The sequence below is a fragment of the Anabrus simplex genome, chromosome 7, assembly GCF_040414725.1.
Source record: "Anabrus simplex isolate iqAnaSimp1 chromosome 7, ASM4041472v1, whole genome shotgun sequence".
NCBI classification, from domain to species: domain Eukaryota; kingdom Metazoa; phylum Arthropoda; class Insecta; order Orthoptera; family Tettigoniidae; genus Anabrus; species Anabrus simplex.
Genome location: NC_090271.1, coordinates 234,398,997 through 234,426,146, shown reverse-complemented (window position 1 = coordinate 234,426,146; position 27,150 = coordinate 234,398,997). Strand labels below are relative to the sequence as shown.

The 27,150-nt window shown below is 41.8% G+C and overlaps 1 protein-coding gene across 1 annotated transcript in view; it reads left to right on the top strand.

Moving 5' to 3' along the window:
- The window catches only part of LOC136877510 (luciferin sulfotransferase), a 141,355-nt gene that overhangs the window by 77,745 nt on the left and 36,460 nt on the right, over positions 1-27,150 (top strand). The window contains exon 3 of the mRNA XM_067151619.2: positions 16,238-16,334. Coding sequence (XP_067007720.2) covers positions 16,238-16,334 — 97 coding nt within the window. The remainder of the gene's footprint in view (positions 1-16,237; positions 16,335-27,150) is intronic.

Here is a 27,150-nt window from a genome sequence, read left to right as displayed (position 1 = left end):
GTGCATTGTTACGTCTCTTGGGTATTTCAATTCATGTACAAAGTAATCCCACGATTCTACCTTGAACACCACATGTTTGGCTCCATTCCTTATCACCGGATGAGGTGGCCGTGCGGTTAGGGGCGTGCAGCTGTGAGCTTGCATCCAGGTGATAGTGGGTTCGAGTCCCACTGTCGGCAGCCCTGAAGATGCTTTTCCGTGGTTTCCCATTTTCATACCAGGTGAATGCTGGGACTGTACCTTAAGTAAGGCCACGGCCGCTTCCTCCCCGCTCCTAGGCCTTTCCTATTCTATCGTTGCCATAAATTCTATTTGTGTCGGTGCGATTTTAGAACAAAAACTCCTTTTCTACACAACATTTTATGATCCCTCTTTACATTTACTCGCTGCCTTAGCTACAGAAGTTCATCGGGAGTTACGCTTTCTCCGATCTTTTAACACTGTTCCAAAACATGGACTTGCTTTTTCTAGTTCTAAATCCTTGTGTGTCATTCATTTCATTTCTATAATCCGAAGTTCCTTACACCACACTCTTCATCAATTACATCTGCATTGCTGTCTCGCTGTCACTCTCAACGTAGCGAATACGGGATCCCTTGTATGTTCAGTCAGTCAGCGATTCCGCTGGTGGGATCCTCAACAGCTCTGCCATCAGCTGTCATAGATGACCTAGGCATCGCTGAAGAGGCGTACTAGGGAAATGAGGAGTGAGGTAGTTTCCCGTTGCTTTCCTCACCGAGCCAGAGTTGCTATTACATATCAGTCTGCCAAGCCCACTGAAATGCATACACCAACCGACCCTATGAGCAACATTTTCACACCATTCATAACATTTACTGGCTGCATATTGGCATCGCTCATACCTCAAGTCACTTTCATATTGTCAAAGCCAAGGATAAGACAGAGACAGATCTATGAAAGTAACAAAATTGCTCTAGCCTATACCAGAAGACATAATGCACTGTAAACACTAGGTCCTGCCAGCAACTGAGTCTAATATCTTTTCTGTGTCTTTCTCATGCATGTGGATCAGTTCTGAGACGAGTAAATAATCCGTCCTCATGTCTTCTTTCGACCTCGACGAAGTCAAGGGGATCCTTCATTTTCCGTCTTTCATTGCCTTTCCTTACGCTTCATGTTTCATATTAATTTAAAAAAGGATGTCTTCACGTTGTTTTCTTCCTCGAAATGTCACTAACAAGTTACGGCCTACCAAGCGCACATTCAGCTGGTATTTTTAAACCCTTGCAGGTGATCGGTGAGAGAAAGTTTCTTGTACAGGAAACGAGGCAGCCTGCGGGTCTCTCTTGCACAGGTTCATGAAAGTGTGCTGTATTTGAATATCATTTACTTTATACTCTAAACTATGAGCCAAGCCTAAAGTTATGCTCCTTGTTGAGAGCTGAGTCGCGAATTGAAGGCAGTGAAACCTTCTTCCTCAAGAGAGTCAGATTTACTTCAAGGGATATACATCTTTCCTTCACAATTTTTAAGGATCCTTTATCCATTGTATGTAATCACTATATTAATGTTAGGAGTTTTGGTTTTATAGTATTTAAGGTCATCTTTTCGTAGTTTAGGTTTAGAAGCTATTCTTAACTGTAGGACTTTTCGTTTAAAGATTCATGTTGTCATACTGTCCTCCTAGGTTCGAACCCCAATGCCGGCAGCCCCAAATATGTGGTGGTTTCCATACTTTCACACAAGGCAAATGTGTACCTTAATTAAGGCCACGGCCACTTCCTTTCCAGTCCTAGGCCTTTCCTGTCCCATCGTCGCAATAAGATCTATCTGTGTCGGTGCGACGTAAAACAAATTTTGTGTGTATATATTGTCCCCCTTGAAGGTGGTCGGTCGTCTCTTACAAACTCTTATAAACTGTAGCCTATCTATTTTGTAGCGGGTAGAAGTTCCACTAATGACAGGCCACAGTCGTCAGCAACTGTGCACGTGAGATCGTGACATTGTACTACAAACTACCCGGTGTTCAGCTGTCAGTCATGAATTATTGTCGCTTCCAGGAGAGGGAAGAGGGCCCATGGAGCGATTCTTTTAAAGCGGAAGAAATATGAACACACACACACAAAAAGAATATTCAGTCACTTTTATTGTCGTTGTTGATAGGATCCAGCAGCAAACAGTGTATAATAACAGTTACGAGGGTTGGAACTTAAATAGTGTGCTCTGGGGACGCTATGCAACGGAATCTAATAGTGTCGCCGGTAGCACACGTTGGTTACATACCTGCCTTACCTCAGAGCAAATGGACTCGCCCTTCCCACATCACTTGGGTGCGCACTAGAGGTGTGACAAACGGTTATTTTTGTGTAACTGCTACATCTGTCACTGCTACAATAAAGTAGTTGTGAAAAGTATCAGTGAAAAATAACGTCCACCGTTACTCACCTTTTACCGGTCACACACTGGTGTTCTGTGCGGTCACAGCCTGGTCACGGCTTCAAACTTGTTCCCGTTTAACGTCCAACGTTACTCACCTTTTACTGGTCACAGCCTGGTCACGGCTTCAAGCTTGTCCCCTTACAGCGGTGTTGCAAATTGCCATTCATTCACTCACACATGCGCGCACGCATCACTACACACACTGTTGAACAGCAAAACACGCATTCCAATTTGCTATAAAGTTATCAAGAGGCAGACAGGGGATGAAATGAGAAGACAACATAGCATCTTTTTCTTAAATCTAGAGGAGTGAGTTTGACAATGCCCCAGTTAAGGATGGAAGACAAGAAAACATGATGATCTGTCTGCCAAACCTTGCACAAACCGGTACAAGAGGATCGTTTAAGTAAAATGAAGAACCGATAATGTGTTATTTTGTTATAATGGATTGTGTGAAATGAATTAATAAAAACTTAAGTGGGTGAAGAGACGTTATCATGTTCGTTTCATTCATGACAATCTGAAATGTTTATTGTACTTGTTATGAATATTCAAACAATTGTGCTCATTGTGTTCCACGGTGTAGGGGGCAACGCGCCCGCCTGTCACCTGGCGGTCCCGGGCTCGATTCCCGGCGGGGTCAGGTTTATTCAATTATAATGATGTCAAAGTGAAATAGTATTACAAAATGCATTTTATCTACGTTCATTCTATAATATCAGTTCAGTATGGAAAGTTAGCATAATAATTTATTTATGGTACAAGAAAAATTATACGGGTGAAACTTATAATATTATAATGTAGGTAGCCTTGCACGAACAGTTGAATGTGTGATAACAGTTTACACTTTAGTTACCACTACCAGATGACAGCAGGAACTTAAAGCAATCTCCTACGAAACCGCTCTCACTTGGAAGACATGCGTACTATCTGAAGGTCACATTCTGTGTCTGTAAGGTGCTACTAGTGTGCAAGCTGCTCCTAGTGACTGGTCCCCACTTTCCAGTTACTGTTTTCACTAGTATGTTTTTCTGTTGTCGTTACTCGATAACCTGTTATTTCTCGTCCTCGTTACATTTGTAACAGTGACAGACATGTAACTGGGACAAAGTAACTGCTACGTTATTTTTCAGCCGTCTCTAGTGCGCACAAGCGAGAGAAACAGAGTCACTTGTGAGCTAGCGGTCTAACGTAACGTTGTCACTGTGTTTTCCAAACAGGAGCAGCGGAGTTCGATCAAGATTGAATGTGCCAAAGGTCGTACAGCACGACAGTGTCATCAAGATCTTCAGGAGGCTTGCGGGGACTCTGCATTGCCTTACAGAACAGTGGCACGTTGGGTAAAAGCCTTCGACGATGGTCGGCAAACTGTGGCAGACATTCATCGGGCAGGTCGTCCTACGAGCGTCAGTGAAGGTATACTACGACTTCCACATCGCTGGCAACGGGTTATCCACAACGCTGGTGACTACATTGAAGGACAGTAAAGGTTGCTAACATGTAACTCTTTTGTATCTGTTGTAGATAAATAGTTGCCACTATTTAAGTTCCAACCTTCGTATTTTTGGTCGCTGATGTGAGCTTTCTTCGCGGGATTTTGACAGAATATATTCAGTTTCACTCAATACTTTCCGTGTTCCTTTCTCCTCCACCGGATTTAGAAGTTACTCCACATCCCCCACACTTAGTACACAATAATTCCTTCTGTGAATCAGTGGTCGAATGTCTGCCTTCAGACCAAAGATGACGGCAAGCTTTCGAGAAAGTCCATGTCGGCATGTAAGAGATCATTTGGTGTTGTTTTTTTTCCGACAAAATTAATGATTGTAGATGTCCGCCAAAGATTCGCTCAACGGAGTCACACTTCCTCTGCCACCTGCCACGTCGCTTTCTTTCCACTCCTAGCCCTTTTCTGCCATATGTCGCGATAAGACCTATCTGTGTTGGTGTGACGCAAAGCCAATTGTAAAAAACTAATCTTGTTGATACGGGTGTCTCATAAAATGTCGACCGACTACAACGGGACTGAACAGGAAGATGGGCAGTTTAAATAACTGAGCTACGGCGGTCTTCAATTATGTAAAACGAGCTGATACAGTAGTAGGAAACACTTCAAAATAAGTTATTATCTTATAAGTAAAACGTAATTATCACAGAGTTTTTGTGATTTGCGTTGCTTTTATTTATTAAAACCATTTCATGAAAACTTTTCTTAATAACTGACATCTGTGCTCAGCATTTATACACGAAAGACTACTGTAATACCGCTAAATGGTTGTTTCATCTCGAATATTGAAGACGGCTTTTGTACCGACTTTTTTTTTGCTAGTGGCTTTACGTCGCACCGACACATATAGGTTTTATGGCTACGATGGGATAGGAAAGACCTAGGAGTTGGAAGGATGGAAGGAAGCGGCCGTGGCCTTAATTAAGGTACCCCAGCATTTGCATGGTGTGAAAATGGGAAACCATGGAAAACCATCTTGAGGGCTGCCGACAGTGGGATTCGAACCCACTATCTCCCGGATGCAAGCTCACAGCCGCGCGCCTCTAACCGCACGGCCAACTCGCCCGGTCCAGACTTATTTCATCGTAGGGTGGGCCCCTTCCTGACAAACCTGCATTTCACCCATGGACGCCAAGTAGAAATAACTCCGGAGGCTACATGCCATGGAACCACCATGAAAGCACGCAATAGTGGAATTCGGATGTATGTGTTCAGTACCGCCGTTAGATATTTGGGGATCAAGCACTATCCATAACAACACTGCTAACTTCTCACCAAGATCTTAAAGATGGTAAATCACGCAACAACTGTGTTATTCTGTCTTCGTTTACAGTGGGGTTTCACAAATATAGTTCCATAACACTAATGCTCAGAATATCACAAACACTACACTGCATTCGTATTAGTACGTAATGATAGTAATCAGCTGTAATTTACTTCAATCAGGTTACAATGAATTACAGGTTTTTGTTCTTATCATTGAACTCAATTTTCTAATACGTTTGAGTGTGATAATAACGCTTATTTTCTAGCAATGAACTGTGGTCTCGCTGGCTTGGGAGAACACGTCCACTTTGTGGACGGCTTTTCTTCTCTATCGAACAAGTTGTAACTTGCAATAGCTTCGATTATCAGAGAATATAGAATACTCGTTCGATTATCTGCTTTATTGCCTTTGCTGGCGGGACCTAGTGTTTATACTGCACTAAGTCTTCTGGTATGGGCTAGAGCAATTTTGTTACTTTCATTGATCTGTCTCTGTCTTATCCTTGGCTTTGACAATATGAAAGTGACTAAGGTATGAGCGATGCTAGTAATGCCATTTCTTACGCAGCCAGTCCCTGCTATGAATGGTGTGAAACTGTTGCTCATAGGGTCGGTTGGTGCATGCATTTCAGTGGGCTTGGCAGACTGATATGTAATAGCAACTTCTGGCTCGGCGAGGAAAGCAACGGGAAACTACCTCACTCCTCATTTCCCTAGTACGCCTCTTCAGTGATGCCTAGGCCATCTATGACAGCTCATGGCGGAACTGTTGAGGATCCAACCAGCCTTCGGGCTGGTGACTAAACATACATACATACATACATACATACATACATACATACATACATACATACATACATATTATCTGCTTTAACAAAGAAAATACAGGACAACAGATCTTGGTAATAACGGACTACTGTGCGCGGTTGGCATAGAATAAATTTGGTAATAGTAAATACAAACCAGAAGACTTAAAAAAAAAAACCGGGCGAGTTGACCGTGCGGTTAGGAGCGCGCAGCTGTGAGCTTGCATCCGGGAGATAGTGGATTCGAACCCCGCTCTCGGCAGCCCTGAAGATGGTTTTCCGTGGTTTCCCATTTTCACATCAGGCAAATGCTTGGGCTGTACCTTAATTAAGGTCATGGCGGCTTCCTTCCCAATCCTAGGCCTTTCCTGTCCCATCGTCGCCATAAGAGTTATCTGTGTCGGTGCGACTTAAAGCAAAATAGCAACAACAACAACAACAACAACAAAAGACTTTCAAAAGTTGAGGGAGTTTCGTTGACAGTTGCAACTACAGTACTCAAACAACGTTCCGCATATTCTGATTTATTGCACTTTCTATTTATGTATGTATGTATGTATGTATGTATGTATGTATGTATGTATGTATGTATGTATGTATGTGCATTGCGAGGGATGTGTATAAATAAAAAAAAAACATTAAAAAGCAACATAGGGCATAATGTTAGATACACAAGTGTGCTGACGAAGAGGCTCGATCTTGGAGAGACTCCAATCAGGCTTCAGAGAAGGGATGAGCACATCTGACAATATATTTGTGGTGAGAACAATAATGGATAAATATGTAAGAAGGAAAGGAGGAAAACTATACATCACTACTATTGACTTGGAAAAATCATTTGATTCCGTGAGTAAACGAACTGTTGTGACGGATGGGAAGACTAGGGGTATCGCATAAGATGATCAGAGCGGTTGAAAGCATATCGACGGCCTAGTTCTAAAACGACGTATCTGACAATGCTGTTCCTATCGATTATTATCCTTAAGACTGGCCTCGCCTCCCAGCCACATATGGATATCCAGTCCATCACAACAATTTTCGTTGTGTTCATTTTCCTATGCTAAAATGCAAAGAAAAATGAATCTCGCCGTACCGCACTGTAAGAATGTTGTTTGTATGACGTATTTACGCACTCCTACAGAATAACGTATTTGAGGTTAATTTTCCTTTACACGTGCAGAATAGACCTAATAAAATAGATTTCTCAACTGTACTACCGTAAACTGGGATTACTTTGTGACAGTTTTGATGATTTCTTCAGTATAATCAGAATAATATCATTATGTATTAAGGTTTTTCCATATTGTAGTATGCTTCCATTCTTTATTCATGTTTTAAAAATAATTTTTATATGTGTATTTACATTTAATCACTTAATATTTCAAGAAGAACTTGTCACAATGTTACCCCGTTAGGTTGGGTTACTTTGTGACACCATCTTTTTACCATTGTATTTCCACGTTTGGTGCAGATGTCACAAAGTTACCCCCATTAAGTCGTTACTCAAGACTGGCTAAATATAAAAGGAGAATCTCTTTCATAACCGTGATAATACAACACACTGTATATTTTTTTAATCCTCAGAAATAACCACTTGCATCATTCAAGAGTGAATAGTTTACAAACTGTTTACTTTTTGCTGTGTTTTGTGAGTTCTGGAGTGTCATAGATTTCAAGTTTTCTCCTTTGTATGACTGGACTAATTTTACACCACCTTTTGTCATCTGCATACTATATTTCATCCTTGATATCCGCCCACTTCACGGTGCTATCCATAGCACTGACAACTGCACCTTGATTGTATACTTTCGTTACGATTCCTGGGCAGTACAGTTACTCGTGTCCTAACAATCTTATTATCGGATTCCAAGATACGATTTTCACGAATAGGAAGTTCTTCAGAGTCAGAATGAAATTCTTCTCCATGCAATGAGTTGTCTTTTGACTCAGTACAGATGTCATCATTGTCATTTATACTTGAATTCTCGTTTCGGGTGTCTTTAATGTTCTTTGAGGGACAGTTCCCGCTGGTGCCACTACAGCTAGGAATCTCATCTACAGTGTCAAAATCTGAAGCTGTCATACCTCTTCCAGATGGCACATCTATACATCTCCCTTTTCTTCAGCCTTTATTTGTTATCTTACCTCTTTTGAGATTCAGGTGCTCAATCAAACTTACAGCTTGTTTCACAGCATCACTTTCTACATCCATTGCCGTGTTATACATGTGCTTCAGCACTTCTTCCTGGCTTAGAGGGCAAATACTACATTTCCTGTATCAAGAACGTAGATTATTCAGACCATTTTCAACTAGTTCTCAATTAGATCTTAACAAGAGATCGACATTCTTGCTTCAGTATACTGGAACATCGTTTACAAACTCCACATTACTAAAAAAGGCAATTTTAGAACACTGGGGTTACTTTGTGGCAGAGTCATTGTTGTCATAAAGTTAGCCCTTAAACTTCTCCTCTTTATTTTATTTTAACACAACTGAAAGAAAACTCAAAGCAACATGAGAATCGTGCATTTTTATCAGGAAACATGAAATTAAGATTTCCACTAACTTTGATGTGTGTACCTCATTAACGTTTTCTGTTGCCGACAAAAGTTTCACGCTATTCACAAAATCAGGTGCTCAGTACAATACACCAAAAGGCTCTCTGTTGCCAACAGTCCAACACTTAGGACATTATCATTGTACGCACAGGTAGCAGCATTATTGAGGAGTGAAAACATATAGTGTTCATTGTCAGACCATCGATGCATATCCCGCGAAATATGAAATTATTATTTACGCGCACCTGTCACAAAGTAACCTCTGCAGTCACAAAGTAACCGGTTTACGGCATTACAACTTACGCCAGCCTCCTCACTTTCACCTTTTTTATCTGACCTCCGTTGGTGAGTTCTTGTTCTCTTCTATTAGGTTTGTGAGGCCTGCATTGTCCTTTATTTTCACGCCCTTTGTGATCGTTGTCTTTCTTTTGCCGATACCTTCATCCTTGGAAGGATTGTAACTCTTCTTTTTGACTGGTGTAGTGAAGGAAATTTACCTAGTTGTACCACAATCACGTTGTTTGTTGGAACTACACAGTAATCACTACATATAAGCGAAACAGGAGTCCGGTTTCGCACCTGAAAGTTTACAATCTCTTTGCCTGGAAGTAGTATATCCCTCGCTTTCTCGGGCGTGTATTGTAGGAAAGTGAATATATCTGCGGTGAAATTGTGTGCTCGCATTTTAATAGACAGATAAGAAACAGCATAGCTGTACAGGTTCTTATCGAATAGGTCAAACAAAGATGAGAGATACTAGAGACTTGTACGGACTAGTGGGGGACCTCTTAGACCATGAGTCTCACATACTTACAGAGGATATAGTACACTAGGTGGTCTGAACTTGGGAGCATAGATTGGTGTCCACGTATCCAATAACTGTGTCTAGGACTGTTTCTACTTGTGCTAGATCGACCTCCTTTGGTCAACAATATTGCTCTCTTCCGACCCCGATGTGATCACGTAGTGGTAATTTACCACTTAAAAAGAACTATCGCTTCCTCAAAACATCACCAATGTAATCATATCTTGGTGTTTTCCCGCTTAAAATGATCGCTACCTCAAGTCATTACCAATATGCTCACGACTTAGTGTGTTCTCGCTTCAAATGAACTATCGCTACCACAAGTAACCACCAATGTCAACACGAATTGACGTTTTCCCGCATTAAAAGAACTATCTCTACATCAAGTAATCACAAATGTGAACACAAAATGGTGTTTTCCGGCTTAAAATTAAATATCACTACCTCAAAACATCATCAAAGTGATCACGCTTGGTCTTATCCCGCTTAAAACGAAGTACCGCTACCTGAAGTCATTACCAAAGCGATCACATTTTGGTGTTTTCCCGCTTAAAAAAATCGTTATCTCTAGTACGAAGTGATCACATCTTGGTGTTTCCCCGCTTAAAAGAAATATCACTACCTCAAGTAAATACCAAAGTGATCATATGCTGGTATTTTCCCGCTTAAAAAGAAAAAAGAGCCCACATTTGGGTGTTTTCCCATTTATAAGGAACTCTCGCTACCTCAATCATCACCAAATAAATCACATCTCAGTGTTCTCCCACTTATAAAGAACAATCGCTATTTCTAGTACAACGTTATCATAGATTCGTGTTTTCCCGCTTTAAAAGATTAATTTCCAGCTCTATTCCAGAGTGATTACATTTTGCTGTTTCTCCGCTCTATAAGAATTATCTCTAATCCAAAAATATTTCATCTTGGTATTTTCCCACTTAAAACAACTATCTCTAGTTCCCGCTTAAAAATAACTATATCTAGTTCAAAGTGATCACATCTTGGTGATTTCCCGCTTAAAATGATATATTGCTACCTCTAGTTATCACCGAAGTGATCACATCTTGGTGTTTACCTGGTCATAAGAACAATGTCTACCTCTAGGTCATCATCAATGCGATCACGTAATAGCCTGGAACCTTGTTGTACTTCCCGGTGTAAGAAATGCGGACAGCAACGTACCACATCTGGACTCTGCGGTCTAAAGTGACCCTGATAGAACAATACTAGATCATAGTCATAGTGGCCTTCACACCGCTGTTGAGACCCGCCCAGTTCGTGATTCCAGATGATGAGGTAAGAGTGGGAATTCTTCCGTGTCTGGTGAATTCTAAGAGAAAATGGTTGACTAGTTGTTTTTCCCCTTAAAATAATTTTATATAATTTTATTTTACAACCAAATTCACACACAGTTTTGGATAAACAACTTTACCAAATGTCTCTAGTACTCACATATTAAAGTCCGGGATAATATTGAAAGGGCACCGAATGTTTCTTGGAGGCTTGAATTTTTAAGAAATGGTTTCACTCGTTTAAGCGTTGAAAAACTCGTGCCTCTGATATAAACACTGGAAATAAGAAGATAACGTTTTGAAGTCGTACCATTTACCAAGATACAGCCTAAAAAGTACTCCAAAATATCACTTGCAAATCGCACGGAGCCGCCCCTACTTGCACCATGTGATATGAACCTGCGTGTAATTGGAATGGAGGAAGTGTAGAGTGTTGAATGTGAGAAAAGGAACGTTAAGGACGACGCTCCGAACAAATACCATTTTTAAAAAATATTAGAACTCTTCTAACTTGTATGTCTGTCTTGTGAGGTGGCATGCCTGAAGGAACAAGAGTTTAAAAACCTAATGGGCTGCTTCATAAACATCATCGCATTCTGCGAAGTCAATTCTAAAGTACGTTATTTTGTCTCCTTTCAGAATGTTCAGAACCTGTTGTGATTCAGAACTTCTGCAGCTAATCTGACTGTCTATTTCAACTTCCCGCCATTTGTATGTAGGTTTGAGATCTTTCTTAAGTTCATACCTTCATTCTTGTTGAAACTCCTTTCAACATCTCAATTTATTTATTTATTTATCGTATGATGTGCACAGATAGATTATATAAATAAGTATACAATATATACACAATATATACAAGCAGAAGCCTATAGTTCCAAATCAAGTCCATTGATCCATTTCAAGGCCTCCTCAGTTGCGTTATGAATGTCCTCCAAAGGACCTTGAAATGCTCTCCGTGGACACTCGGCAATTACGTGGTGGATGGTCTGTGAGGTAGCTCCACAATCACACCCAGAAGACTTCTGCCAGCCCCATTTATAAAGCGTATAGCCGCATCTTCCTTGATTGACTCTTATCCTGTTTAGAGTCCTCCATTGACGTCTGGGTAGATGGAATCCAGGAGGTTGAACATGAGGTAGAGTCACAAGATGTTGATTGGGAACAGAAGACTGCTTTCAGAGTCGCAATTTGATTAAAAATAGACGGTAACCGGTCTATATTGTAGCCCAAACAGTGTGGCGGTTAGGCGTGTCCTTTGGCTTCAATTCTGGCTGCACATTAAGAAGGTGCTATATTATATCTTATTTTATGATTTCATGGCTGGCACAGAAGGTTTTGATAATATGGTGACGTGCAAAAATCTTGACATAGGGGAGAGAATGCAGTGCAATACGTGCCACCATCTCTACTAGCTCGTTGTTAACCACCTACAGCAAAGCTTCAGACACGCAATTTTTTTAAAGTACCAAATTCATGGGTGTGAGAGTTTCGTTGTATTTTTTGCGTTAAGGGAAGACAACGCCATATATCTGGTGCAAATGAAATGGAAATGGCGTATGGTTTTGAGTGCCGGGATATCCCAGGACGAGTTCGGCTCGCAAGGTGTAGGTCTTTCTATTTGACTCCCGTAGGCGACCTGCGCGTCGTGATGAGGATGAAATGATGATGAAGACAACACACACACCGATCCCCCGTGCCACTGGAATTAACCAATTAAGGTTAAAATCCCCAACCCGGCTGGGAATCGAACCCGGGACCCTCTGAACTGAAGGCCAGTACGCTGACCGTTCAGCCAACGCGTCGGACATATCTGGTGCAAATTTCAGTTGTTGATACCCTCCGTGTAAATAGCAGGAAGATGTGGGATGTCCTTAAACGGATTGGTACACGTGAACATCTGGTTGTCCTCATCTGTAGCAAGAGGCCACATTTAGAACTGAGCATGGTGATACAGACTCTTTTTTCAGTTGGTAAGGGGGGTAACGCTGGCATGCATACTCTCTCATTGAGTACATTATGAGAGAAGCTGGAACATATGAGACCTTCTGTGGATTTAGGGTTGGTGATCTGAATATTCGACTATTGTGACGTGATTTATAGAGACGCTGTGTGCAAGTTATTGAGCAGATTACAACGTGGTCAAAATGCATGTGTGAGATACGTCTGTAACCTACGGTAGTATGACCATGTAACTCCTTCATATAACCACCTATCTTGGCCCCGACTAGAAATCCGTCGCACTGTTCATACCCTATGCCATCTCCATAAAATCCTTCATTCTTCACAGCGATTTTACTTCATATTTCAAATACCTATCTTCTTATCACAGTCTTAACACCAGATCTACTGATAATTCCATCCTTGCTTTACCTACCCATAGATCTGCCATCTACGGTAAATCATTCACGGTAATTGCCTGCCGGGAGTGGAACCTTCTTCCCGAAAGTATCAGAGGGTTAAGCGCTATTCGCACTTTCAAGGAAGCTCTTTGGAGACATTTTATGCACCAGTAAGGTTCACCTGTAAACTTGATACTGCTACATACAACTATTCTGTCGTCATGGATGTTCTGGTAGAACATTAATCTAAAATTCTTACCCGATCTGTTTTTCAAAAGTTATTAAATTTTATGTACTACATCTTTTTACATGTAGGATATTAGTTTTAAGAATTTATCCTTTTATTATACCTAATTTATTTCATCTTCATTTAACTTTATCACTCATCATTCTCGTATTACTAATAATTTAACTATTAAATCTATTATTGTAAAGTGATACAATGTAATATATGTATACTTCAGTGCCTGGTTAGATGGAAGAGAAGGCCTGAAGGCCTTAATCTTGCCAGGTAAAATAAAACATTACTAACTAACGTATGGTATGTAGACGACACCACTTTGATAGCTGAAAGTAAAGATGACTCGGAGGCTCCTGTACTGAAAATAAAAGAGCAAAGTGAGAAGATCGGACTCTATTTAAATATTGGTAAGACGAAGATCCTTAAGACAAGACACGTTCAGATATCAAGATACATGACGAAGTCATCAAAGTGGTAGATAATTTTTGTTTTCTAGTTCAAATATAAGTAATAATGGTTACAGTAGCCACGTGGAACCTTTATTACAATAGTAGCCAAGCACAAATTGGTCTAGAAACCTAAAAAAGAAAATTGGTAGTCCACAGAACGCAAGATGCAACACAATGTATTCATGAAGAGATTTTGGGGGGATACGAAGGCGAAAACCATCAGGCCAACGATTAGCACTTGGCATTACAAGGCCTATACAAGATCTTCATGTTATTAGATATATCTGTGCATAGTAAGGTCAGAATGGTCAAGGCATTAATCTTTCTCATACTAACATATGAATATGAAAGCTGGACCATAGAAAAGCGTGACAGAACGCACACTGATGCATTTGAGCTATGGTGCTGGAGAAGAATTTTGCGTGTGCTTTGGACACCCAAGAAGACGAACAAGAGGATCATTCAGAAGATCAGTACAGGTGTATCTCTTGAGGCATTAATTACAAGGTTACAGCTACAGTAGCTTGGGCAATATGAAACCTTGGAAAAGGCAATAATTCTTGGAATGGTGGAAGGGACTCGAAGATAGGACGGCCGGCATTGAGATGGATAGATATCATCAAACGTGCAATTGAAATGTCCTTGCAAGATCTGAAAGGCCTTGTAGACATCACAAGCATCTAGGAGCTGATGACACCCAGTCAAGTCGCACACTCTTGAATGGTTCCAGTCAAGTTATTGTTATGAATGAACGAATACCGTGTCACGGCCCCCGACGTATGTCTGAATTCATTCCTACTATAAATCACTGAAACTTCCTCTAACACATTCACTGTTGTATTTTCTTGCAGGATCTGTTTTCTGGAACACAACCACTTAATACGTTTATAAATACTTCAGAGTTTGGACAAACATTACATTTTAGTTCAATCATTGTCATCATGGGTCCAGACTTCAGCGAGACATTAATTCACCTCAAATGTTGTTTATCAGGCCTCTAATCGTACTCCAGGTCGTATTCAGTAAGGAGCTTCAAGTTAGTCTACATTCAAAATGACCGAACATGTCCAGCGCTGTTGACGTCACTCCATTCGTTAATTTTATCTTTTCTTTCCAATTTGTTTTACGTCGCACCGAAACAGATAGGTCTTACGGCGACGATGGGACATGAAAGGGGTAGGAGCCAAAAGGAAGCGACCGTGGCCTTCATTAAGGTACAGCCCAAAATTTGCCTAGTGTGAAAATGGGAAACCACGGTAAAACATCTTCAGAACTGCCGACACTGGGGTTCGGATCCACTATCTCCCGAATTTTCTCTCCAGTGACATATCTTTTCAAGTAACTCCATTACATGTTCTCAAAATGAACGTTTTACTCCGAACAAGATAGATTTTCTACGTCCTAGAATTGCCACAATTCTTGAAGAACCTCACCGGCTAACCTCGTTGTCAGACCGTTTTAGACTTTATCGCCATAACGATCATGGCCACCAGGTGAGGAACAAAGACATTTACAATAAGATACAAAAATTGAAAAGTAGGAAAGCAGCTGGAATCGATAAGATTTCTGGGGATATAGCCCAGATTCATGATTTATTTAAAAGACGAGACCAAACACATATGGACAGAAAATCATTCTCTATCCTTCTTTTCACGTAAATTGACCAGAAATAAAGCCACTTCCGCAATGCTACCGCTTTGCTTTCCTATTTTGACAACTGCATTCGGTCCAGATGACGCCGACGATCGAGACGACTGTAGAGGCGAGATATGTTTTTCTCTTAAAATTATGTTTCATGAAAATATATATCATTCACCAAAGGAGGACATTCACGAGTTCTCCATGAAAATTAGGGACAGGGATGTTTCAACATGTCTGACAGTGGAAATAACTGTATCGCTTAATGTTAGCAAACTAAATATTCAAGGACATAACTGTAGGGCCAACAGATCTGTTGAATATATTTTGTAAGAAGTGTCGAAAATTGGATTTTAGATTGTAAACTGAACATACCATTCGCTGTAAAACTGTTGACCTTGATTGCATTGTTCTAGTTCTGTATTTTAATGTAAGATTTTGTAGTGTATCAACATAATTCACTTGTATCAGTGTTCTTATAATGCGCACACCACACACACACGCACCTTAATTGTGTTCTATATTATCATTTTGTAACTATAATTCCCTAACTCCACCCCCACCCCCATCGGCTGACCCTGGCAACGCTACTGGTGGCTACGACCAAACCCTCATTCCTCTTTATCTCACCTGACTCATTACAAAATATGTATCGCAGGGAGCCCTTCGTCTTCAAGTTTCGTTTCTTTTTTCGAAGAGTAAGACTTCTTCCGCTTTCCCCTATGTTTAGAATTAAGGGGTAACACTACGGCCGCTTCCTTCCCACTGCTATCCCTTTCCGGTTCCATCGTCGCCAAAAGACTTATGTGTGTCGGTGCGACGTAAAGCAACTTGTAAAAATTTAAAAAATAAGGGCCATGATTTCAAATCTTCAGATAATGAAAATACGTCGTTGGCCACCAAATACAGTAACTTATACTAGTTTGTATGTGTTCCAGGGACTACATGGACTCAGGAGATGGTGTGGTGTATAGCTAACGATTTAGATTATGAGGGGGCAAAACAATTCCTGCCAGAGAGATTTCCTTTCCTAGAGTGAGTACATTGTCAGAGTTTTATTATTTCTTACTCTGTCATATTTATTTATTTATTTATTTATTTATTTATTTATTTATTTATTTATTCTATTAAGTATATTGAGTGTTATGTCATCTGTGTGAGCTGACAAAGCATTGACGTAACTGTTTTCTTCTCTTAGAAGATTAAAAGAAATGAAATACTCTGTGAAGAAATTAACGAATCGTCCTTTAATCTTTATGTTAGTATGAATTGAATCAGAAACCAAATTTAACAAGCATGTGCTCTAGATATTTCTTGATTGAAATATTGTGAAATATGTTAATACGAGTATTTCAAAACTTCGACTAACCTAACAGAAAAGAAAAGGTACGTTTTAATTATGTTTTACTTTGGCATAACAACTGCCACAAGAATGGGGAACTGTGGGCAAACTATGTACTCTGAATATACTTGGTGTGTTCCACCTTCCATTTTGTCTAAACCTTTTAGGATTTTGAGGTCATCAGCATATTTCGTTATATTGACGAGAAAAGCATTACTTTTCTTCTTTGCGAATGTAAATTGAAACATCTTGTGGTTAACCCTGAATTTTTTTTTTTTTTTTTGCTACGGGCTTTACGTTGCACCGACACAGATAGGTCTTATGGCGACGATGGGATAGGAAAGGCCTAGGAGTTGGAAGGAAGCAGCCGTGGCCTTAATTTAGGTACAGCCCCAGCATTTGCCTGGTGTGAAAATGGGAAACCACGGAAAACCATTTTCAGGGCTGCCGATAGTGGGATTCGAACCTACTATCTCCCGGATGCAAGCTCACAGCCGCGCGCCTCTACGCGCACGGCCAACTCGCCCGGTAACCCTGAAATTCATGCGTTCGAAGGAATAGGCACTGGACTAAGTTAATGTATCTTACTGTAGAGTATACAAATTGTGTCCTTTATGACACAGTGACGTCATGTGAAAATTCAAGAGGAATGTTCTTCGATAGGTCGAAACAATTTTGATGCAGTTGGCTTAACGATTCCGAGCGTACGGTATTATTTATTTATTTATTTATTTATTTATTTATTTATTTATTTATTTATTTATTTTCCAACTAATTTGATACAATTTATATATGCAGTATGAAGAAAGGACGAGTCCCACTTACACATTTGTGTCTCCATGTCTATGGATACACTTGGTATGAAGTAGTGAATAATATTCTCGCGATGAAAGCAGTATGATTTAGATCGCAATTATGAAGTCCCAAAACTGCACTATGGGCTGATCTACTTTAATTTATTTTCTATAAAGGAGCTTTATTGCTTTCCTCTAACGAGTGTTCAGCTCCTTGACTAAATAGTTCAGAGGGCACCGGGTTCAATTTCCAGCAGATCGGGGATTTTAATTTTTTTGGGTTAATACCACCAGCTCGGAGATTCGGTGCTTGTGTTTGTCTTAACACACTACACCACACCACAAACCACCACAGAATTTCACAACAGTGAAAACTGCCATCCACATAGGATTGGCGTCACGAAAGGCATCCGGGTGTAAAACTGGGCTAAATCCAATCAAACTGCCGAGCCCAGGAAATGGGGAAAGGGCCAGGAACTTGGAAGAAGTGAAGATATAGAACATATCTGCGTGACCTGGATGCCGTTAAATGTGTAACTGATGAGGAGCTTTTAATTTGAGAGCATGATTCTGCCATTGTTTATATTCGACTGTTGACACTGTCTCCGGTCATCCACTGCCGGAGAGCTCATCACCCCATAAGACCAATGTATAGCAGCCCTCTTGCCCATTCATTCCTCTTCTTGTTTTTTGTATTTTATTTTACTTTTCCTTTAAATGTATTTGTAGGGTCTGCCTGTCCGAGACGGTAAAGACGTGCTCGGTTTACCCGGAAGGACGTGGGTTCGATTCCCTCTCAGGAAATCGTAAAATTTAAGACACGAGATTTCTACTTCCAGAGGTGTACATGGCCCTGAGGTTCACTCAGCCTACACAAAAACTGAGTACCAGGTTAATTCCTGGAGGCAAAGGCGCCGGGGCGTAGAGCTAACCACTCTACCCCTCCAAGTGCTGAGGTTACGGATAGTGGAAGCCTTTACCTTCCAACCCTCTGAGGGCCTTTATGGTCTGTACGGAGATGACTTTGCTTCGCTTTGCTTTTAAATATATTTGCGCCAGGCTCCTTCCCGACCTTACTCTTCTTGTCTGACAGGCTTTTCACTCCCTTCGTGTCCCTTGCCTTCCTTTCTTCTGCCAAAATCTTAATTATTTTACTCTTCAGACTGTATCCTCTGGCTGTCTCCGTATGTGGCTGGGGGCGATATAATATATCCGCTGGAGTTACAAGAGGCTGGTTAACTATCACCACCGCTACGTCTGTCTCTGTTCGTGATTTCAACTCGCAGTAACACATAATAATGTTGGTCAATGCATGCAGCGCGATGGGTGGCGACCACATGAACACATTGTTTCCAGGCTTACGGTCAGCAGGCGAGGCGGTGCTGTCACAGTGGGTAGACGACAGTGGGGTGAACAGTGAGTACAGTCATCACGCGAGTCTCACATATACGAGGGCGAACAATATAGTACAATAAAATTCAAATCCAGAAACGTTCGAGCAAAAGGAGCCACAGTATCATCAGAGATTCAGCGCGCTACTGGACGTCGCGACAGAGCACTGGCAGTAATGGCCGAGTTCAATCACATTTCAGACATGTACTGCTACTTCTCTTGGCCTTCCCATTTCTTTAACCGAGATCTTCTTTCTTGGTGAGTTTGAGAAAGCCCTATTCCAAGTGATCACGGTTGAAATCTCGACCAATGCATGTGGGACACTTTTTCTTTTAATGAAAAATTACGTCCATGTAATTCGAAGTTCACTTGAAATTCAACTTCCCATGCCTTATGATCACCCTGCTTGGAGGGCTGATATCACCTGCTTGGCAGTTAAAAATTATAGTGTGGTAGGAGCTCAACCAGTCCGCCTCTGTGGTGTAGTGGTTAGTGTGATTAGCTGCCACCCCCGGAGGCACGGGTTCGATTCCCGGCTCTGCCACAAAATTTGAAAAGAGGTACGAGGGCTGGAACGGGGTCCACTCTGCCTCGGGAGGTCAACTGAGTAGAGGTGGGTTCGATTCTCACCTCAGCCATCCTGGAAGTGGTTTTCCGTGGTTTCCCACTTCTCTTGCAGGAAAATTCCGAGATGGTACCTAACTTAAGGCCACGGCCGCTTCCTTCCCTCTTCCTTGTCCATCCTTTCCAATCTTCCCATCCCCCACCAAGGCCCCTGTTCAGCATAGCAGGTGAGGCCAACTGGGCGAGGTACTGGTCATTTTCCCCAGTTGTATCCCGATCCAATGTCTCACGCTCCAGGACACTGCCCTGGAGGCGGAAGAGATGGGATCCCTCGCTGAGTCCGAGGGAAAACCAACCCTAGAGGGTAAGCAGATTAAGAAAGAAAGAAAGAAAGAAAGAAAGAAAGAAAGAAAGAAAGAAAGAAAGAAATGAGCTCAACCAACAAACGAATCACCTGTATAGTTAATGAAACGATCAATCATTCATTCAATCAATCAATCAATCAATCAATAAGTTTGAACATTCAACAAACCTAAACCTTTGAAGTGACAAATTCGGCTAAAAAAGTCTGCGTTAGATATGGATGTTTTTCTCTCTCTTCGCTTGGTGGGGCTTCATTATGAAGACGCTTCGTAAAGTAACCTCACTACAAATTGGGCCAGAGCAGTCACGAATTAACCTAGTACTGATATTTGGTGTAGGATGAGTGAACCACAGAGCCATATGGGTCTCGCAAAGTAGAAACCTCATTCGTAAACTTTTCGACTCCCTACGAGGGAAACAAACCCACGTCCTTCCAGGTGACATTCACACTTTTTTTACCACCTCGGAGATTCAGCCCCTTCGAATATCCTCATCATACATAATTTTGAATTATGAGGTCAAACATTTGTATTCTCTATCCATGTGATTGGAACTCCTCCAACAATTTTATATAAGGATGTGTATCCAAAGCTCTTTCACGTCGTCACTATCCATAACCACTTCTCACTTCTTCGATGGGCTGACATATCTCTACATTGCAGATAACCGAAGTAAGCTACTTCCTACTACGCAGGTGTCATGATAACATCTGAACAATCTCTCGTATCTTATCATATAAAAAGAATGGGACGTTATGAACTGAACTTTGAAACGGTGAAGAAATGTGCTTGTTTATAAACAGGAAGCTTCAGTGCAAAGAAATCTGTTCGTTCTGACAAAACTCTGTCGTAAATATGCGCCACTTTTGTGCGCATACAGTGTTTTTGTGTCCGGACTGAGTGGCTCAGGTGGCTGAGCCGCTGGCATTCTGATCCCAACTTCGGAGGTTCGATCCTGACGTAGTCCGGTGGTATTTGAAGGTGATCAAATACGTCAGCCTCGTGTCGGTAGTTTTACTGGCACGTAAAAGAACACCTTCGGGGCAAAATTCCGGTACCTCGGCGTCTCCGAAAACCGTAAAAACCAATAACATTATTGTTGTATTTTTGTGTTCGTATCTCTACACAGGGCAGAGGAAAGTAAGTGTCAGTCTGACTCTGACAGGATGGAAGCTGCTCAGATATGAGCTTCCTAGCGCATCTGAATGTTATGTAAGGTGCTCTGCCTTGTTGCAATAGCGCTTTATGGCCCACTAAGGAAACCATTGGCTCGTCTTACCTTTTAAGTCTCATTATGGCACTGCCTACGGAGTTTGCGGCTTTCGTCTAACACTTACGATGCTGGACAGCAGTCGATTACGATCGGGAGTCGATTAGCTATCTTTGTAGTTAACAGACAGAAAATGGAACTAGAAATGGAAAAGCACAATTTGTTCCGAGTGATTTCCGACAAAAGAGTAGTTTTACTAAAATGTCGCAAACTTCGGGTTGAGAAGGCTCTGAAGTGAGGAAGCGAGCTGCTCGCCAAGCGCTATGTTCCTATGAGACGAATAAACACGAATGGAGTTTTCAGAAATACGAAAAATCATAAAGATAAAGTTGAAATTCGAGAGGAAATGGGGACATATTTGTTTGTAGGAAGAGGAATTAGTGATTGGAATAGTTTATCAAAGATGATGTTCGAAATCATGTTTGAAATAAACTTAAGAAAAGACTAGGCAAACAACTGGTTACGTGTTGAAGGTTATTATAAATTTATAGAAATACAAATTCAGGGACTTGAATCGTCGTCAGTCACCAGTCATCTGATCCGCCTCCGTAGCGTAACGGTCAGCTGCCGTCCTCCGAGGCCCGTGTTCCATTCCCGGTACTACCAGAAATTTAAGTGTGACAGAAGGGCTGGTATGTAGTTAAAATGGTAAATGCAGCTCACCTCCATTAAAGAGCTGCACTACCTCAGCACGAGAACACGAGTTTGTTATCAGTCATCTGCATTTAGGACTTTCGCCCAGGTGACAAGTTGTTGTCCAGTTGTACTTCCTCTTAAAACAACAATTGTATTTATTTATTTATTTATTTATTTATTTATTTACCCCAGACCTCTACGAGACAAGGATCATGAAAAAGAGGCAGTACAACTTATATAGGCAACGTACAAATATATAAACAAAATATAATACAAATACCATACTTCTTTCCTTTCTTTCTTTCTTTCTTTCTTTCTTTCTTTCTTTCTTTCTTTCTTTCTCGAGATATTTTAGTAAGTTATTATTTATCACTAAAAATAATGTCACACAAAGTACTCTTTAATTCATTACTGGAATTTTTATTTCTCCCGAAATAATTTTCATGCATACACACTGTAAATACACGTCACAACAAATAACCACTTACCGAGCTCGATAGCTGCAGTCGCTTAAGTGCGGCCAGTATCCAGTATTCGGGAGATAGTAGCTTCGAACTCCACTGTCGGCAGCCCTGAAAATGGTTTTCCGTGGTTTTCCATTTTCACACCAGGCAAATGCTGGGGCTGTACCTTAATCAAGGCCATGGCCGCTTCCCTCCCACTCCTAGCCCTTTCCTGTCCCATCGTCGCCGTAAGACCTATCTGTGTCGGTGTGACGTAAAACAACTAGCAAAAAAAACACTTAGCACTTATTTTCCTCTCTCAACTGAACAAAGTTATCTATCGCCTTCCGTTTTTCCTTTCAACCCCTCCACAACAAACAAGGACTTCGACTATTTTCACACGTTTCTTATTTACCTCTTAATGAATCATACAGGAGGCTACTCGGACGCAAAAATGTCTCTAATATAGGTTAGGTTGTTTTTTGGTACTAAATTATTTGAATTTAGACAGCGATCTTGCCACTGGAGGCGCTTTAGTTTGTTTACAATTTGCCTTACGTCGTACCGATACAGATAGGTCTTATGGCAACGAAGGGCCAGTAACCTACATAGTAACCACGGCCTAATGAAGGGAACTGGCTTCAGTCCAAACACTGTGGCTGGAGATAATGGACGATGAGCAGCTTACTAAGGTGACAGAGAAGAACTAGCGAAATTATAATTTGTCTTACTTGTTCATAACACCACCAATTCAGAATCTTTGACAGGTTTTCCAAACGTTAAGTGTTGTACGTACACTGAGTGGCCAAAAGTCATGGGAAGACACTGAATGTGATGAACGAGTTGCTCCTCCGCGAGCAGCAATAGGGCGAGACATCGACTCCACAAGGTATTAGAATCGTTCTGGTTGGATCTGGAGCCACGCAATTTGCACTGCTACCCATATCGGGGTTCATGGAGCGTACGCCAGCACCGGCAGCATCCCATAAATGCTCGATTCGATTAAGATCGGGGGATCTGGAGCGCCACTCCATGGTCATAACTTCACTGGAGTGCTCCTCAACCATATTCGTGCCACCACAGAGCGGTGAGATGGCGCGTTGTCCTGTTGAAATGTGGCATCTCCATCAGGGTACTCTAGGACCAGAAAGGATGCAGATGGTCTGGAAGAATCTCCCCATAACGTTCACCTGTCAGCGCCCGCTGCAGCCGGTCAATGAGACCATGAGAATGCCGCACAGACCAGAACTGAGCCCCCTCCCGCCTGGACACGCAGGATCCATTGCTTCATGGGTCAAACGCCACACTCTCACGCGCCCATCAGCTCGATACAACTGGAACCGGGATTCATCGGACCATGCCACACGCCGCCAATGTTCCATGATCCATTGCCGATGTTCGCCAGCGTCGTTGAGCTCTGTGTCGAGGTGTCAGCAAAGGGACACCAGTTGGTCGGCGGTTGGTGAAGCCTATGCAGTGCAGTTGCTTCCTAATACTCCTGGTAGAGATGGGTTCTTGACTCCCAACATTCAACTGGGCAGTGATCTGACTCTCAGTAGCCCGTCGAGCGTCCAGCATGGTTCTGCGGAGGCGATCTGATGTCCGTTTGTTAAACACTCGTGGTCTTCCCCTGCGTCGGCTTACGCGGCTGGTAACATTCTCTCTGTGATATTGAAGATCCACCCTCGACACTGTTGACCTCGGAAACCCGAATTCGCGTGTAATCTGCGCAATGCTATGACCCATGCGCCGTGCGCCGATGATCATCCCACGTTCAGAGTAGGTTAACTCGCGACGTGTCGCCATCTTCACAACACTGGTTTCTGTGACAGACTGATCAGCTACGCCGCAGCTAGCCGCAACGCTCAGGGGTCATTCACGGCACATTTTCTACTGGGACAACCCTTCCCGTGACTTGTGGTCATCAGTGTATATACGCATGGTTTAAAGTGATTTGGTAGAATTAGGGAATGTTCTTATAGAACAGAGCATAGTGTGTGTGTGTGTTGTTTCAGGAACGTTATAATAATTTTATTTGTCTTACGTCCCACTAACTACTCTTTTACGGTTTTCGGAGACGCCGAGGTGCCGAAATTTAGTCCCGCAGGAGTTCTTTTACGTGCCAGTAAATCTACCAACACGAGGCTGACGTATTTGAGCACCTTCAAATACCACCGGACTGAGCCAGGATCGAACCTGCCAAGTTGGGGTCAGAAGGCCAGCGCCTTAACCGTCTGAGCCACTCAGCCCGGCAGGAACGTTATAGAGTAGTGTTTCAGACAGATTAAACAACTTTAAAGTTAGAATAATTGTTACGTGATCGAGTACCTTAGTGAAAACGATCGTTTGAGCTAAGTTATGAAAGAAGCTTGAAATACATTCTAGCCGTGCTGGATAGCGCGCCTGGTGGCCATGATCGTGGTCGAACCTGCCAAGTTGGGGTCAGAAGACAAGCGCCTCAACCGTGTGAGCCACTCAGCCCGGTATACAATTTCTAATCGCTCGATTGTGAACCAAAAGCTCGGATTCAATTCCAAACCCTCCCGCAGTGTTCATATGGAGTGAGGCATATGACATTGTTGATGGTGATTCGCTCGTCGGATGGGGATGTTAAGCCTAGAGCAAACCCTTTGGTGTTATTCCACATGTATAGGCCGTGCGCGCCTTTACACAAGTCACTTAGCAAGGCGTTCGTCACCCTCAATCCCCAGCCCTAAGGCTGGTTGGATCCTCCACAACTCCATCAGCTGTCATAGAAGGCCTAGGCGTCGCTGAAGAGGCGTACTAGGGAAATGAGGAGTGATGTAGTTTCCCATTGCTTTCCTCACCGAGCCAAAAGTTACTATTACATATCAGTCTGCCAATTTCACTGGCTGCATGAGTAATGGTATTAGTAGCATCGCTCACACCTCACTCACTTTCATACTGTCAAAGCCAAGTATAAGACAGAAACAGATCAATGAAAGTAACAAAATTGCTCTAGCCTATATCAGAAGACTTAGTGTACTGTAAACACTACGTCCCGCCTGAATGTTGATTTAATATCACCTTTATTGCTAATTTGTAGCACACCGGGCGAGTTGGCCGTGCGGTTAGGGGCGTGCAGCTATGAGCTTGCATCCGGGAAATAGTGGGTTCGAACCCCACTGTTGGCAGCCCTGAAGATGGTTTTCCGTTGTTTCCCATTTTCACACCAGGCAAATGCTGAGGCTGTACCTTAATTAAGGCCACGGCCGCTTCCTTCCCAGTCCTAGCCCTTTTCTATCCCATCGTCGCCATAAGACCTATCTGTGTCGGTGCGACGTACAGCAAAATAGCAACAACAATTCGTAGCACTGGCTGCTGTTGTTGTGTTTTTGTTGCTGTTGTTGTTTTTGTTGCGAACTTAGTTGACGGTTTATGAACGGAGCGATAAGGGCTGATTCTGTGGCTCAGTAGCGGCGATTGCGAATTAGAAGTGGGGAGGCAAACGTTTTTACAGACAACATATACCGGGTTCTTGGCGATGAAGTGGAGGGGGAGAACAAGCAAATTGGAAAAGAAAAATCTTACAAAATGGTAGTTTTTGATGCTCTCTGAGCGAATTTCGATAGAGAAGTAAAGGTTGACAGTTTACCATCTTAACTGCGGTAATATTTTTTTTTTTTTTTAATTTTGATTCAATACTGTGCAATAAAACTTTTACTAATGGAATAGTTACTTGGAAGTACGGCGTGATTATACAATTAAAAAGCTATTTAGTATTTGACAACACACCAACAAAGTAGCAGACACTAGACAGAACTGAAGAGACAATTTGACTGGGTGAGACTGCCAAACTGAGGAATGCGTGCGGCAAGTGAGTGAATCATATCTTATTGTCCATAACTTTGAAAAAAAAAATATATATATATACCCCTGTCTCCCTTCCTTACAGCACATGCTAAAAGTGCAACTAGAGGCGGAAAACTATCGATAGTGCTATCGATAGTGACCACTATCGTCTGACATCAATAGTCAGTTGCCAATTATCGATAGTCAACGATAGTTTTCTTTTATTGGCCTTTTTTTTTTTTTTTTTTTCGCACTAGCAGAAATTGTACAGCTGTTTCACGGTTTGGTAGTAACTTTAATATACCAGTTTAAAATTGTTAACTTCATATAAATATGCCCAAAAGGAAGATACCTGACGTTTGGAGGTGGTTTAGGCGTAGTGAAGATAAAAAGTTAGCTAAGTGCAATGAGTGTGGAAACAGTTCGAAACTGTCAATCGCACTCACCTCCGGTAATACTGTAATACAACCCCTGCACCAAAATATCCCGTAAATGGAACTATATTAGATCGTTCAGTACTTACAGGCTTACATTTTTCCACACGAATGTATGTTCTACATCTCCCATCACCATTGTTTCTGACAAAATATCTTCCTCACATTCATTAGAAATACCAGGTCATCATGCGAAAAATCATTATCACTACTATCAGAATTACCAATATAATTTAGATATTCATCTTTGATGGAGGGGAGTCCCTAATTTTGTCATCAGACAAACATTTCATCCGTTTCGCGCTCTCTATTTCTGTTCACCTTGTCAGCTGGTGAGTCAGAGATTGTATAACTTATAGGCGAGAGAAGCTAAGGCAAATTTTAGGCCAAAGGCTTCACGAAAGCAACTGAAAACTCTCCTGCCATCCCTTGAGAATGTTGTAAAACATTTTTCCAAAGATATTACTATACCCGAGAAAATGTCGGGCGATCGCAAAATGAACACTGCAGCTGAACGAGAATTTCTCGGGTGGTCACGTTATGGGCAAGCGCTTGCAGCTCGAGGATGTCTCGGACGTGCCACTAAAGAGATTTATGAGTGATTCCGATTTGAATTTCAGAAATTAAATAGCATGAAATAGTTGTCATTTCTACTGATTTCTTGTGTGTGTGTGTGTGTGTGGATTGTGTTCAATGCATGCTCTATTTTCATGCATAATGATATGATTCGTTCCACTTTTTGAAAACTCTCGATAGTAGAGGTCGTAATATCGGAAAATATCGATGGCGATTACTATTGAT